Genomic DNA, 16,905 nt, shown 5'->3' on the forward strand with positions numbered 1-16,905 from the left:
CTATTTTTCTGCTGCAGCTGCTTTCAGCAGCACCATAATGCTCTGCCATTTTTGGGGTCTCTGCGAGCACAGAGAGCAGCCAGCTTGCAGAGTCAACTTGGGTGATTAGCTGATGTGTGTAGTATGATAAGTCTTATTTGATAATCAAGTCTGTGAATGTTAGAACTGTTAGAAATGTGTATAAACATACAAAGTATTCCTGGGTGTATTTTAACTAAGGCACTGGAGCATAAGGCTTGATAACTTCAAGTAAAGTGCAAAGGTGCCTAAAATCAACTGAAGCTCTCTTCCTGAGCTGGACCAAATGACCTTCAGCCGCAGCACATGTTTCTTACAAGTGATGCTCGAGATGTATGTAAACAAAATACTATTTTAACTTTCAGTTTGTAATAGATTTTCATTTCAAATTCAGACTTGGCATAATGTAACAGATACATGTAGCTTTCCTGGAGTTGCATATGCTACACCAAGTGAATTTGCCACATTCAAAGTTCTTTGAATTTCAGAAGTATCTGTTACTAAGCTTCATTGCAGGATAGTGGAAAAAACAGACTTCACATTCACTACCTTCATTTGGAACAATGAACAAATTATTTTAAGATTAAATAATTGCAATTATGGTGGAATGATTTGACATGCAGAACTCATGTAAGTGATGTGTGACAGTTCAGATACAGAAAAATGATGCTAGCTAGAAAATAAGCTGTCCTTCTAGCTTTTAGCACAGTAATAGCCCAGTGTTATACCAGAGATTTGTTTGGGACTACTTCAGGATAAGTCAGAGAAAGACACACTTTTACATAATCTTTTATTCTGCTGATTTCTTTGTAATTTTTTAGAAATTCAGGTACTTCTAGTTATACATGGTACAAAGCCCCATCCTCCAACTGGGTCTATGTAACTGAAAGCTTTTTTTTTCTGAGTGGAGTCCTGTTTAAATTAGCAAAGCTTCACATAAATGCAAGGATATGTCCAGGTGTTAATTTATATGATTAGGGTTCAGTGCTGTATTTTTATCAATAACTTCTTGTTATATGTAAAACCCACCTGATCTTCAACATTGTCCATGTTCCATGCAGTACAACACTGCATTGGGCAATATGCTTTCTTGGGTTTATTTTATATGTGTATAATATATACACAAATAAAAAGTATCACCTGCAAATAATATTTGGAATGTGAAAGACACAAAATGTAAACATTTTATTTGGCAGTTGTTTCAAACAGGTGAATAAATAAATGGAAAATTACATCTTAATATTCTTTATAGCAACAGATGCAGTTGCACACATATTTACATATTGTGGATGCAAAGAACAGTTAATTTAATTTCTTTTTGTTAAAAAATGCAACTTCCAACACCACTAGACTTGACAATTAAAGATGAAGATAATAGTAATACTTTGTTCTAGCAATCTCAACTTTTAAAGGCATTCATTTGGAAGTAAGATAAGAGTCATCATGCATTTAGTTCATTTTGTCCACTTATGGTAGAAAGTCTGATGTAATCTTAGAATTATGAGTGTCATGCGCTTAAGTCAACTCTGACATGTTTATAAATCAATGTAGTTCCCTTAAAACTTGAAGCAAAAAGAAAATCTCGTTTATCGATGGAGACATGTATGAAAGATCTTGGTGCCTGCACGTTTAATTCTTGAAACTTCACAAATTTTGCCTTTTCAGCATCCCAAAAATAGACTTGAGTGAAAGAATAATCACTTCCAAGAATGGCATATTGATAACTATTTATCTGAAGCGGTTGGAATACCATTGACCCTCGGGATGGCATCCTTTGTAAATCCAGAAATGCTGAGCCACCCCATTTCATTACTTTAGAGTCCCCAATAAATCTTGTTAAGCAAATGTATACATCCTCTTTCACTTTGAAATGTTTCACTGCATATGCATCTTCCATATCTTGGATATCAAAACGCTTAACAAATTCATTTGTTCCTTTGTTCCACTGATATATTACAGGTCTTTGGGAACTACTCGACAGAATTAAATGTGGTTTGCCAGATATTTCAAGATACTCCACATCAGTATCTCTGTACCAGGCATGCAGAGATTGATGGGAGTAAAATCCATTCCCATTCCACTTGTAAACTGTGGTGAAACCAGCCTTTGAACTGTCTGCAACAACAAAATACCAGTCTTCAGCAATCCTGAATGTTTCAATGTCATTGGGTTTTCGGATTTTAAGGATTTCAATATCTTGAATTTTTATAAACTTATTAGCAAAAATATCTCTTTTATATATGTGGGAGCCTCCAAACAGCTGTGCGACAATGACATACAGCTGACTCTCAATAACTATAGGTTTACACACAACAGTTGAAGTACCTATAGAAAGAAAAGTAAAAGACAGGGTTAGCAACAATTTTTGGATGATCTGTTGCGATGTTACTTGTTGAGCAATGTTCATACCTGTAATGTTGTCATAATTCCTGAACATCACTTCTACATGGTCCCATTCAAGAAAGATGCATTTTCCAGTAAAAGGCTGAGCAATAACCACGTGTTCATCATTCATGTATGAGAAAGTATCTACTGACAGAGATTGGTATGGCAGGGACTGATAAACTTCAAATTCTGCAAAAGTACACACAACATGTGAAAATTACAGAGATACTTTCCATACTGTATTGAAAAAGCATCTGCTTCACAGATAACAAGTTATTACAAATTACAGTATTTCATCATTAAGTCAAATTTTCCTGTTGATTAAGGAGCACTGCAACTTGTTTTTCAATCTTTCTCAATTAAAAGAGGTGCTGTTTTATGTCCCAGTTCTTTACATAGCATATTGAAGTCTGAGTAGAAGCTGCAATGTAAGACCTCACTCCCAAGTGATTTGCATGTCGGACTTATACCTGCAGAGAATTCATATTGATTTCAGTGGAAGTGCCATCTAGTATGCAGACTTCCTGAAAAAATGGACCCTAGAATAAAAAAAAAATATAGCTTTGACTTTATTTAACAAGATTAAATAATATGAAGCACATTACCTGTCATAATGCAATCAAATTCTTTTGGAGAGAGGCTATTGATTTTGCGATTCTTATATTCTGGTGGGCTTTCACAGTAAATGTCTTCAACTGTTGCATTGGTGCTGCCCAGCCATTCCACTAACCACTTCAGTTTGCAGTCACAATTAAATGCATTGCCTCTAAGATCTCTACAACAAATAAATCATGCATTGAAAATAAATAGTCAGCTGATGTATTCCTCCTTGCAGGGCAGCAACAAACTGGGCTCTTGTTAAATGTATGCCCTCTTGCTTATTCTCAATTGATGCCTTCTTGTCTTAATTTCTCCTGACCCATAGTTAAATCTACATACAAGAACCCATACACATTTAATTATATTAAGGTAATCAAGGAGAACATGATGATGAGTAGGAAATTTTTGTTGAGTTTCCCAAATGTACAGGTGGACAAAAACCTACCAAACTGTTGGCAACATATTTTGGGAGGTTGTTTTGGATTATCCTTTCTCAACAAGAGCCTTCTCAACAACAAAACTGTAATTAATGTAACCTGATGGCCAGTCAGCCAGTCAGTATTTGCTGTCTCCTTTAGATGTAGGCATTTAGGTCTTCAAGGAGACACAAGCAAAGGAGTTCTGTTCCATGTCTTTTACAGCTGTCTTTAGTCAGATTTCAGATCGTATGTACAGGAACAGGGAAGTGCCAGAACCAGACTGTGTAACCACCTGGCCATGATCAGTCATGCCAAGTAATGCCACGAGATATACTGACCATCTCCACATCTTACTACTGCAGCTCTCCACTGTGAATTCAGCATACCTTTTTAACACAGGGAGCAGGCAAAGGATGTTCTGCACACATTATCCCAAACTAGGTGAACCAGAATTTGATGTGTTGTAAACAGGACGTACTTCCATGAAGTAACTATTTGATTTATCTGTTTATCTATGTTTTGTACTTTAACTGGTATGTAAGTTACATATTTGAACAAGTCCATGCTTTGGTTTGGTTGCAATTAGATTTAGTATGGGATATGGTACTTACTAAGACACATGATTTTGTGATAAAATATAGCCTTCCTAGAAATTATTTGCACAGAAAAATGTTACTCCATTAATTATCTTCCACCCCCCCCCATGCCATGCTGTTTCATGCATCCCTAAGAATACTTCTTTCCTATTTAATAATTCTTAATGAACATGCATAAGTACTTACATAACTATTAACAATATCACTGTCTTCATAACTGGTGGAATATTCAAAACTAAAGGAAATTATCAACAATAGTAAACAAAACTGTAGCATACCCATCCTGGGTAATCTCTACCAAGCAGTAAGATCCTATTACTGGCAGTTGGTTTGAATGGTTACTCAGAATGTCCTCTACAATAATCTCTTTATATTTTTAGTATAATTAATAGATTAATTAATTGTTTTCTTACACATTTGTTAAAGAATCCAAGCCTTTGAATAAGTCTTTTGGAAGCGATTGGAGATTATTATTTGCGAGACTCCTGTAAAAGAAGACACTTCAGTATCAGTGCTAGTTCATTAAATAACACATTTGCAAAGTGCAATACTGTGGGGTTTTTACTGTTTGTGTTCTTTTTTTGGTTTGTGTGTGTGGGGGGGTGGTTGTTTGTTTGGTTTTGGTTTTAAGATACAGAACCTTTTTTTTTTTTTTTTTAATGTAAAGAACTCCAGCACGTAGTTATAAAAGCTTGCTTTTAATAATAGCTCATTTACATTGTGACTTCTTCTTCCACTAAAATGCTATGCCTCCTTCTGCTTTCTCCCTCACAGCATTTACGCTACTTCACCTAGCAGGGTAAAAAGTACAGTCACCTCTGCTGTTTTGCCAAAACCATTATTTTAAAACAATTAGTCATTAGTTGATCAACTGATGTTTTCCTTATGAAATACCAATACATGGTGTTCATATTACTGCAATTTCCCCCCTTTCTTATATGTCTTCTGGAAGAAAGGTTTCATGCTGTTCAACTTAGGTTTAGCTCATAGGTTTTGGAAATAAGGTTTTCAGATTTCAGGAATTGCTGATCAGCATTAATTTATTTCCTGAAATGCACACGTGTGTATGTGTGTGTTTGTGTGTGTATGAGGCCAGAAAAACACTGCCACTAATTCCCAATGTTTAAATTCAGTGACTATTCTAGTTGGTAAAAGTGGCAAGGAAATGTGAGCAGGCTTTGAAAAAGCAATACATTACATTTCAGTCAGACACATCTGTGTGAGTCTACCAAAGGTCTGGGTTCTCTAAGATGCCATGGGGGCATGACAGGAAAAGACTAATGTTGTAGGGTATAGCTTATGTTTCTTTTGATTAATAGAATTATTTATTACTTATGAGAATAAATGAAAATGGAAATAAATCATGCTAGTTTACAATCCCAGTTAGAATCAGTAGCTAGTAAGACTTAGAATCTCCTCTGTTTTCACTTGTAAACACAAAAGTTATTTATTAACTACAATTTCTCTAGCCAAGCAAAGCCACTTAGGTATATACTTAAATTCAAGAATAGGCCCAGATGTACTAAGTCTGCAGCCTCATTTAAAATTGTTTGCCTTATCCAGAATAGAAAATATGGGATGATGTCATTAGTCCATGATGACTTCACCACTTTCAAAATACATCTGATTGTAACACTGTTTGGTGTATGTATCATCTGCTTCACTTATTTTACTTAATTTTACATAGAAGATAAATTTTTTGAAAGTTAGGTAACTTATATGGAGAAAGCTAAGCAGACTTGCAACCTGAGGCAGGTTTAATACCCTATATATTTTTATATATTCTTACACAGCAAACTGAAAGGTATGATGTACTTGGAAGTAGCAGGGGGTTCACCACTGCTGTGGGAATGTGACTGACAGAAAATTTTACACAAGATTTATGAATTACCCAATTTTGGTGTGAAAATTATGCATTTTATATTTCACAGTTAAAAAGCATACTTATATATTAGAAAACACTGGCTTGCCTAGATGCTGCTGTACATGGAATTTAGTTTACATTAAGAGAGTGAAGGTTGTATCAAACATGTAGCTAAATTTACGGCCACAGTTCGGAGAGAAATGCGATCAAAACTGTATATTGTGCATAGAAATTATTGTCCCATCCTAACTGTAAGATTTTGATATTAAATTAGTAAATTAGTTTAAAAAAGACTATTTTTCCTGAATTTTTCTCTTCTTAAATGTACTCCGAGTAGAAAATAAATCATATTGCATAATGCTAAATACTAGATGTCTCTGCTTTGCACGAAGGATGCGCTATAATTATCACAGTTAATTGCATTATAAAAGTACAAATGTTTGGATAGCTTACTGCATTACAAAAGTTATGCTGAGAAAAGGAAATCAACAGAATAAATAGAACAAAGTTCATCTTCTCCTCTAACTGCATGGAACTCATTTGCATGCTTATTTACTATGCTTCTTTTAAATATATTTTGTGTATACAAATACTATCCTGTTTCATAAATGAGAAATCCCTCAGGGTGCCAAATGCTTCTTCTTAATGTGTACATGCAGATTTCCCCCAGGGGTGAGGAGGGGTTCTGCAAGCAGACTAAAGTAGTCACATTCTGTGGTTAATGGACCTGCCTTTGCAGTTATTTTCTGCAGATTTCTCATTGTCTTCACGAATAGCGCTCCATGCACGACAGCAGTGTGATGCACAAATCTAAGTCTCAAAAATGTAACCACATACAAACCATGGTGGCTCCTCAAATGTAGTTCTATCTTTGTGTATGTTTTCTCTTATGAAACTGCTGAAGCATCCCCAGAAACCAACATAATAGGCAAGAAGTTACTCTTGGACTGTATGCTCAGTAAAGACTGTAAAGAAGAAATTGTGCCTTTCTTTGTGTTAAAAAAGCAATTTGCTCACTGGCAGCAGCAGCTACTAAATAAGTAAATGAATATGATAAATAATGTACTGGACCCATTTGTGAATATAAAGCTATTCATGTGTATCAGTATTTTGAATGTAGGGTCCCGGTGACCAGCCTTATCCCATTATCTGCCTTTTTTAACAATGCTATAATTACACCTACACCTCTAATATGAATTTTTAGGGGAAGTGCACAGCCTATTTATAAGCCTTTTTCCCTCTCCTCTCTTTCCCCTTCCTCACACCTAGAGCCATTCTATAAGTAACCACCTACATGAGTAGTCACAGTAGGCTCAGTTACAGCCAACTGTGTCTTGTCTGTTCTGACAAAAAGGGAAGTGTAAAGTGTTTTATGATACATTTACTATGTGGTGAGGGGTGTGGTGAATTGCAATTCAACTATTATATCTATGCATTATCTATTGTAAATGGAACTTTTTCTTTCTCTCCTGTATCAAAATACATTAAATAAAAAGTTAAATTACCCTGTTTCAAAACCCTCTTGGAGGTTATTGTGTTAAGGCCAAAAGGTCAGATTCCATTCCTTTGCCTATGACACCCCCCAAGATACATGCTTCAAAATGCAAATGATCAGAGATGGGTATATAACCACGTCAGACACACCCCAGATGTTTAAGTCTCCTTCTCTTACATTATGTTTGTATTTTGTTATGTTTTCTTACAGTAGATGTTGTGTTTTCAATAAACATATTGCTTGCTAAAATAAAATCATTGCTAAAAGATGTAAGAGAAGAGAAAAAAAGCCTGTGTAAAACCTGTATTGCTAGCTCAGAGCATGAGGATGCTGCCCTTGTGTTTGCAGTGCAATGTTACAGGTATTTGTTGCCTGTGAGTGTTTCACCTGCTGAGCACAGCACGAGAAATGCCTCTGCGGGTGTGAGCGTGGGAAGTGTTGCTCCCAACAGCCACATGAGCATCCAGGGCACCTCTGAACCATTTCCCCTCTAGGCCAACGCAGCATGTCAGAGAGCAAGGGTCTGGCCGTGTTTCCAGGATAGCTGAAGCGCTGAGCAGTAACATGAGGAATGTTAAGCAGACCTCAGTGCCACTGCATGACAGAGCCTGACCATAGGGTGCCCTGGCTTGCATGGAGGAGAGCAGAGGGTGCAGTGCCAGGGTTCAAAGCCCATCCGGCTGAAGTCTAAGGGCTGATACACCCTCACGTTAAGTAGAAGAGGTGGATCGGTAAGTCATAATAAATGCTTCTTGTTGCAACTTCTCTATTTAAAATTGTTCTAGGTAGGAATTTTCAAGTTTGACTTGGTCCAGGTCTGCTGCATATGGGTAGTGGCTGCAGTGGACATGGGTACAGACAGTAATGGCTGGTTCCAGGAACGGCTGTAATATTCTCCTGGATCCTTGCCAGACCAGGGTACCTGGCAAGAAGCGTGTGTCCATTCCTCAGCATCACCACCCTGGCACCTCAATGTTTACCACAGCTCCCACATTCCTCTTCTCCAAGTCCCAAGCTGGGACTCAGCTTGTCAGTGTCAAGCTTCCTGACCCATCCTGCTTTCTTCCTGCTCCTACATGCTCTGCTGGAAATCCCCAGTGCTCTGAGCAAAGAAATTCAGGGACCTACTGCCAAACATGTACTGTTTGGAAGCTGTTTGAATCCTAGCCTTCTACACATACCACAGTTTGGAAGTCTTTGGTGGAAACACAAAGATTAACATTCTAACTAGATCACTATTAACACAGCTTTAACAATGTGAACAGCTATTTATCAAAACGCAAAATCCAACAACACAGGGGTTCAGTTACTGTAATAAATATATCAAGTAATATATTAAACAACTTTTACTTACAGATGAATTAAAGATTTCAGTCCTCTGAAAGTATTTCTTGAAATTGAATTAATGCTGTTGTTCTCTATGAACCTGTAATGGGTCATAAAGTTATTCTGGTCAAAGCAACATCTGGAACTTGGAAGCCCACCCACTCTATTCAATAATGCCAGGAAATTTTGTTCACTCACAAGTATTCTAGATGAGGAAGGCCCATGAAAGCATCATCACTAATAACATCAAAACTGTTGGATGTAAACAACCTGCGTAAAGAGATGCAAAACAAAAGACCATGAGGTTATGAGCATATTCAGAAAACAGTCTAACAAGCCACAGTAGGCCAAATTTCCACTGCCTGGTTTCATAGTTTTGTCCCTGAAAGCACTACAGGTTCATGAGGCTGATATATTGCACCATAGCATGGTGAAAAGGGAACGATCCAAAAACTCCTTGCTTTGCATACTGGAGCCAGCTGATAAAATTCCATTGACTTCTGTGGGATGTGAACGTGGGTTTATCATGCCAGTAAAACAACAGGATTGTACAAGCGCCACGGGAGACATACTTGGACAACAATGAAATGTTCAAGTACTACATAGGTCTAAATTGTCTGGAAGAACACTTACTTTTGATGACAACATAAGGAAAATATCCAGCTGGTTAGCCAGACATCAGGTTGAATTTACACCACTGACAGGGAGTAAACCCCCTTAACTTCTGAGTTAAACCTGTGAGCATATTTGACCTGAGGGGACTGAGAAGATACTGAGAAAAAAAAAAAAAAAAAGGAAAATCTCTTAATTTAGCTAATGTTCAAATCAGAACTATTTTTAAGACCACATTATAACCTGCTGGAGATAGCTCTTGGTCTGTGTATACATTTTGCATCCATATAGCAGTAAAAACACCAGCAATACATCTGATATTATGTATTTTTGTAAGCATTAAAAGTGGATTAGCATAAATTTTTCCAGCTTTATGTTTATCAGAGATGTTTGCATTTGTCCATTTTAACTCAGTTCTGCCTGTACCCTTAATATGGTGAGGTACTGTCAAGTACAATGAATTTTATGCCAGTGGAATATTACATTCACATCCATTTTTTAATTCAGTTGGACTGTTGGATAAATAGATTCACACCATAACATTCAGCAATTAAAAATTTCCAAGGATGAATTAATACGCTTAATTGATGAGAGCTCTTAATAAGAGTTAATCTCTTATTTTTAAGTTTGTATTAAGAGTAAGATGCAGTTGATTTATTTTATCACTTGGCTATTGCAGACTGTGCTTCTTCTGCTTTAAATATTATTCCTATATGTATGTATGAAAAATATAAGCAGGAAATTCTTCCCTTTTGTTAGAAGCAATGACTACTTCTCTTTCTTAGAGAAAATAAGTATTTTTGTAAAACCTCTGAACCAAAAGGCCAATCTAGTAAATCTTCCTGCAACTAATTTTACTTTTTTGATATGATTCCACTGGATAATTTTGCCTTTTCTGTACTCTACCCTCCTTGTAATTTAAAGAACAAGGTGATATCTCTTTATATAATATACCTATTTTAGATAATGCCAGGCTTATAACATAGGTCTTGCACTTGGTGAGCTCATTAAAGGAGACTGAGGGGTGACCTCATCAATGTTTACAAATATGTAAGGGGTGAGTGTCAGGGGGACGGAGTTAGGCTTTTCTCAGTGATGACCAGTGATAGGACAAGGGGTAATGGGTGTAAATTGGTGCATAGGAGGTTCAAGGTGAATATCCGAAAAAATTTTTTTACTGTGAGAGTGACAGAGCAGTGGAACAGGCTGCCCAGGGAGGTTGTGGAGTCTCCCTCACTGGAGACATTCAAAACCCACCTGGATGCGTTCCTGTGTGATGTACTCTAGGTGATCCTGCTCTGGCAGGGGGGTTGGACTAGATGATCTTTCAAGGTCCCTTCCAACCCCTAAGATTCTATGATTCTATGATTTGCCTCTCAAACACCAGATTTGCTTGATCTGGGACCCACCAGCTACTACTTCTGGGGACAGAGCCTGAAGAGACTGTACTGTGGCTGGGACTGTATTGCTTAGCAGGAACTGTGCACTGCTAGCAGGGATGGATCCTGGTGCCATGACTACCTCCCTTCTTTCTACAGGCTTTCATGTCATCAGTTTATAAGGATAGCCTCAGCATGCTGCTGATACACAGTTAACGAGTGCTGGAGATGAGAGCAGGGAGATTTTCTCAACATTTAAGGAATACTCCTGCTGGCAATTCACCATAGCTGTGGAGGTCCTTCGTATTTTTGTTGTAACATGAAGAGCACAGAGCATACCACCCATACTATCCAAGAAGAAAAGCTCTCCTGGCCTGGGACTTCCAAGTACTGTTTAGCACAAGACCATAATTTTTCCAGAGACCATTGCTGGACCATTGGACCATTGCCATTTACTACAGTAAAAACAGTAGTAAATTATAATAGCAGCAATTATGTTCCACACCCAGAAATGTGTGACTGGCATTCTGGAGATAGCAAAATACATTTGGAATTAAAAAATGTAATGCTGGAGATGATTACATAAAAATACATATAAGCTGCTAAATTGGCTAAATTAAACCTGCCAATACAGCTATAAACAAGAAGAGCTAAAACTTACTGTAATGTGTAATTAACCTGAGTTTTTCTATATTCTTATTTTTCTTACTATCTTCTGCTGAAGCTGGAAATGTTTCTTTTCCATGTACAAACTGGAGTATTGACCCTACAGATATAAACCTGCACCTATGGTCCCTTTTTAAGGAGTAATTTGCCTTAGATCAGAAACTTGACTTTCCAGAGATAGCGAGCAGCTAAGCTACAGTGCTAGAAATATATCTGGAAAAGAGATCACTTGTCGAAGCCCATAATGGAAGAAAACCTGCTTGTCTGGGCTCAGAGCTTTTGTTGCAGCATTTATGAACAGCAGCTTAGAACGCACTTTTTAGTGTATGGCAGACCATGCAAATCATTACCATTACCAAAATGCCATAAACCATTGCCTGACCCCACAGTGCCAGGCACTGTAATAACTCAAAAATAAGATGACTGTCCTACTCCACCCTACTCAATTCTGCCTTCCTAGCAGGGGCATTGCTAAGTGTAGGTGGTGTATCATAGCCAAGAGAGATTATGTCCTACTCACTCAGATACAAGCTCCACCAATGCTGCTATTTATTTTTTTTATTTCCTTTGAAAGACCCATTTCAGGAATTACGTGTAATGTGTCTGTTTTGTGATCTGTGACCACCTGGGAAAAGCTTCTCAGGAATAAAGCACCATGGAAAAGCATTTAGGTTTCCATAGTAACTGCATTTACCTATTTACCCTGTATCCAAAATTGTACAGTACATCTGCACCTCCTTACCAGCTCCACTTGAGGTAGCAGAGTACAGCTAGGGTCAGGGCTTCAGTTACTGGTGCACCAGCAGTTCTATCTAACAGCCGTAGGGCTCCAATACATCAACATCACAACTCTGACCACATCTAGAGAGCATGGGAAGTCAGTCTGGGACAGACGTCCAATTCTGATGTTGATCACATCAGGGAGTCCGCCTTGCTGGATTTCTGGGTGTGTGTCAGGCTGGCAGCACATCCGCTATGAACAGTTTAGGTTACACCCCCTCTACCTCTGTATAGCTCACAATTATATAATCATATACCCACATTTTTAGGAAAGCTTGCAACCCTGCCAAAAACCTATAGAGAAATGCATCTAGTATTTAAACATCCCAAAATATTCTCTTTCTGCATGTCTCATTGCAGCATTAGATTTTGGAAAAAATGGCTTAAATTTTTTTAATTGGAAGAAAATGCTCATTACTTTTTTGTATTTTATTCAAAGAATGTGGAATAACAAATAGGGTCAAATCCAGGTGCTACGAAGGCAAAACTCCCACTGAAGTGACTAAACTTCGACAGAAGTCAATGGCAATTTTACATGGAAAGAGACTTCAGGACCTGTCCCACTGCAGTGAAGGGCCTAATCTGAGGGGTGCTGAGCTCGCAGTCGATGAGAGTTGCAAATGGGCAGCTTTATATTGGGATCAGGCCCCAGGACTGCAGAAAAGAAACAAGAATAGTTTTTGCAATGCTCAAATCCCTCCTGTAAAGTTAATTAAAGCATAATAAGGATAGCATATCTTCTGTCACCAGAACCTTAGCATGTAGTCATTTAAAGTAGCACTGACAACAGATAGCCTTGCAAAATACTAAGTAGATAAGACTTAGAAAAAAACCAAACATGCACTATCTCTCAAATTGCTAAAAAGTCTTGTATTTTGTCATCTCATTAATCTTCTCTTGCGGTTTCTTATAAAATAAATACTGAGACTCTTTGTATAATATTTATGGATACATATACATTTCATAACAAAAGTGTATCATATAAATTTCCTCACAGAAGCTGCAGGGATGGTGTGAGCAAAAAACTCCCTTCTGGGATTTTAGTAAAAGCAGATCTCACAAAGGATCTGGAAAGAAGAAAAAAAAAACACAACCTTATATTAATGTAGTCTCATATATCTACAGTTGAAATACTGATCTGGTCATCACAGAGAAATTTATTTATGTAAGTACAAAAAAACCCCAACCCCCACCCCCCCAAAAAACCCCAGCCAAACAAAAAAAACCCCAACAACAACAAAAAAATGAATGTTACAGGTTTCATGTAGTGTAGAAGATGATATAAAATGGGATGTGTGCACATACACAGACAGACAGACAGACAGATGAAAGAGATGTAAAAATCAGGATTCAAAGATGCAGCACAATTTTAACACATTAGCTGATGATTCTGAATGCTGGAGGTACTCCCTGCAGCAAGCATCCCTCCGTATGCACTGAAACAGCACATATCCTACTTCATTTTAAATCATAAATTAAATAACCAAATGCTTACAGCCCTTACAGTGAGATAACATCAGGCGGAACGCTGCGAGGAATAGATCTGGCATTTTCACATAAAGCATTATCTTTGGTACAAGTACACCAGGCAGGACATTTTGGCTTCACTGGTTTCTTCCCTTCAGTCAGCAAAAGCACAGATAAAAGGCATAAGAAATAAGCAATTCTTCTAAAGGGTCTGCTGGCATTTCCCATTCTTTTGATCCGCTCTTGTTCCAGCCAGTTGAAAGAATATCCCAAAACATGAACAGGGGTTCTTTATTCAGCCATTGGATGTCTTTCTGTAAGTCCAGGTCAATATTTGTCTCTGCTTTCCCAACCCTTTTCTTTCTCTTTCACTCTGTTTTTGTAGACAGAAACCTGCAGCTGATCTGTATGTTTCCACTCACTCAGGCAACGTACTGCTCAGAGAAGAGACCTGCGAGGTGCTGTAAGATGGGGAAAATCCAACCGGCTGAAGGGAAGGAAAAAAAAAAAAAGACTTGCATCACCACAAAAACACTGAGCACAACAGAGCATTAGATTGCAAAGTGATGCAACTGAGAAATACACTGCTTTCTGTTTTCACAGGGAGGCCCTTTCCCTGTTACCAAAAATAGTACAGCATTATGTTTTGCTGGTGGGTGGGTGAGTGGGTGTGGGGTGGAGTGTATGTGTGTGGGGGAAGAAATCAGTCATCTCTCACTGGATCCCTACAACCTCGTGAACCTGTGAGAATTATGCTTCACATATTGCAAGCAGCAGAACTAACGGCAGCATCCACAGGAAAATGAAATCGAGCGAAACCATCAAAAGCTTTGCTGCAAAAGCTGTTAGATTAATTTTCATCCTGAGCCCTTATTGCACATATTTGTACCACTGAAAAACAAGCTGTCACACATGGAAAATATTACAATGCATGAGAGAATGCCTACAACTGTCATTCCTAAACAAAATATTTTCTCATGCAAAATAGAACTCAACTGCCTTTTTTTTTTTTTTCACTTTTAAAAATATTTTTATTATTATTATTTCCCCCCCCCCCGAAAAGGAACGATTCTTATTTGTTACATCTTTTCTGAGCTGGTTAAATAAAGTGGACCAGGCATCATTCAAAATAGACGACATGAATTCAAAGTTCAAGTTTAAAAAATTATTTGCTTGGAGACTGGTTTGATAATTTTAGATGAAAAAAATAAAATCTATATTTAAACACTAGTTATGTTAAACCTGTAGTTAGGAATGGACCTTCTTTGAAAAGTGACAGGGTAGGGATAGATCTTGATGGCTGCAATTGAAATTAGTGCTGGCTGAGTATGAATACTCTGTAAGAAACAGTCCTCAGCCTGAAGACTTTACAGTAAACTACATTAAATATTTTATAGGGAACTTAAGCAGAACCTAAGTGTTATTATATAAAGAATGTTAAATCTGATAAATGCCAAATAGCTGGAAAGCAATATAGGATGATTTTATTTTTTCCAATATAGGATTGCTTAGAAGAGTTTTGCAAACTCTAATAGGTCTTGACACTTCCTCATCAGACCTGCAGCACTGTTTGTGTTACACAGGTCACAAAGTCTACTAGCTTGATCCGATGGCACAGAAGTGTAATACAGTCATGATCACTTTTGACTCCTACACATAGGTGTCTGTCTCCTCACCAGGAGACACCTGTAAGCCAGAAGATCTCCACTGCTGGTTACTCCTCCTTTGATCCTACATGGCCATCTGGCTCTGGCCCATTGCTCCTGCAATCACAGCTCCAAACCTCAAGACCAACACCAGGCCACATCTGTCTTTCTCAGGAACGATGCCAGCAAGGCCAAGTACATACCCAAATATAGGTGCCCAGAGGGAATTCCAGATGCTATGTGTGGCAGATTGCAAAGGGGACAGCAGCCTGCAGAACTGCAGAAACTCAGCATATGGACACCAGGCAGGACCCTAGTGTTGCTGCATCCTTGCCTGGGTGGCAGTTGAGGTCTCCCTGACTTGAGAGGAGACCCGTGGGGCTCGCATCCAGCAGTGGGACTGCATCCTCTGAGGGGCTGGGGACGGCCAGAAAGGTCCAGAAAGCTTTCAGAGGCAGAGGATCACCACTGAAGGGAGAGGACTCCGTTGCCTGTGCATCACACTCCTCACCTGGACTCGTGCCTGTGGAAAAGGGCAGCTCATGCTTCCTCAGCTCCCTTGCTATCTGCAGTGTCTTTTTTTTAAAGCTCTTTATTAATTTAAGTGCGGGCCCATGTTTTTGCTCATAAGGAAATCCTCCCTGTCAGCAGTCTCTCCTAAAGCAGGATCGACTTCAACTAGTAGTGGCAGAGAGCTGTGTTATTTCTGAGCCCTTCCACTGTCTGTAAGAAAATGGTACAGAATTACAGTAACCAAAGCACTGAAATAATTATAAAGTAAATGCTGATGCCTTCCCCTGGGTATAAAGGTTACTTCTTGCTCTGGAAATGATCTAATTGTATGACTAAAGGGACCTGGATTTGTGGGACTTGCGTAAGTAGGGTACAGTATATTCTCTCCTCTGAGATGTCCAAAAGCACAGACTTGGTGAGGTGAGAACAGAAAATTCTCTTAACTTTTTGCTGAAAGAAAAGAAGCCTGTTGTTGTTTGTTTGTTTATTCCTGGCAAAGCTACCCATTGCCATGGCAATATTTTGCCATTGATCGTGTAACCTCTTAATTTCCTTCAGCTCATTCACTGAAATGCACCACTTACTTAGGCATTTCTTTTTAGTTAATACTCCAGACACATTTTGAACCTTCTGAAAACTTTGCAATGTAGCTGTTTTTCAATTTAAAAAAGCACACTCTGCAGCAGGGCAATAACCTGGCTCATTCTGTCTGTGCAGAGAACCGCCTGGAAGTTAGTTTTCTATTCCAAACCCCATGCCAAAACAACTACTTTTTCTAAAATTGCAAATATTATGAATACTTATAGTAGCTCTGTCAAAAGAGAGGCATAAATCACATTTTCCAGGGTCCTTTTGTGCCAAGCTCTGTATCTCATTTCTTGCCATGTAATAGTTTAAAAATGAATTGGTTTGTGGATTTTCAGTGGCATAGCTGCTGCCCAGCCATGGCAACATTTGGCTCATCCTTTACCTATGCCATCATTCTTGGTTTTCTGGGTAACAGAGCAGGCAAGTGCCTGTGGTGCCCACATCCAAGCGCCTGCCTCTCTGTCTTTGCTAGCTTGTTTTCACTGGCGTTTCAGGTACTGATTAGGCACAATGCCATACAAATGTTATTTATTTTTCTTTCAGCAAGGTTT

The 16,905-nt window shown here is 38.3% G+C and overlaps 1 protein-coding gene across 1 annotated transcript; it reads right to left on the reverse strand.

The window, feature by feature from the left end:
• Positions 1-1,170: 1,170 nt before the first annotated feature.
• LGI1 (leucine-rich, glioma inactivated 1) lies at positions 1,171-14,096 on the reverse strand. The gene is made up of 8 exons (XM_010000039.1): positions 13,645-14,096; positions 13,136-13,207; positions 8,902-8,973; positions 8,732-8,803; positions 4,432-4,503; positions 3,009-3,178; positions 2,428-2,592; positions 1,171-2,343 (listed from the first exon to the last, which is right to left on the reverse strand). Exons 1-8 carry the CDS (start codon positions 13,833-13,835, stop codon positions 1,526-1,528), a joined length of 1,632 nt encoding a protein of 543 aa, XP_009998341.1. The 5' UTR covers positions 13,836-14,096; the 3' UTR covers positions 1,171-1,525.
• Positions 14,097-16,905: the final 2,809 nt, after the last annotated feature.

This window comes from Chaetura pelagica, unplaced genomic scaffold (genome assembly GCF_000747805.2).
Source record: "Chaetura pelagica isolate M959 unplaced genomic scaffold, ChaPel_1.0 scaffold436, whole genome shotgun sequence".
In the NCBI taxonomy this organism is placed as follows: Eukaryota; Metazoa; Chordata; class Aves; order Apodiformes; family Apodidae; genus Chaetura; species Chaetura pelagica.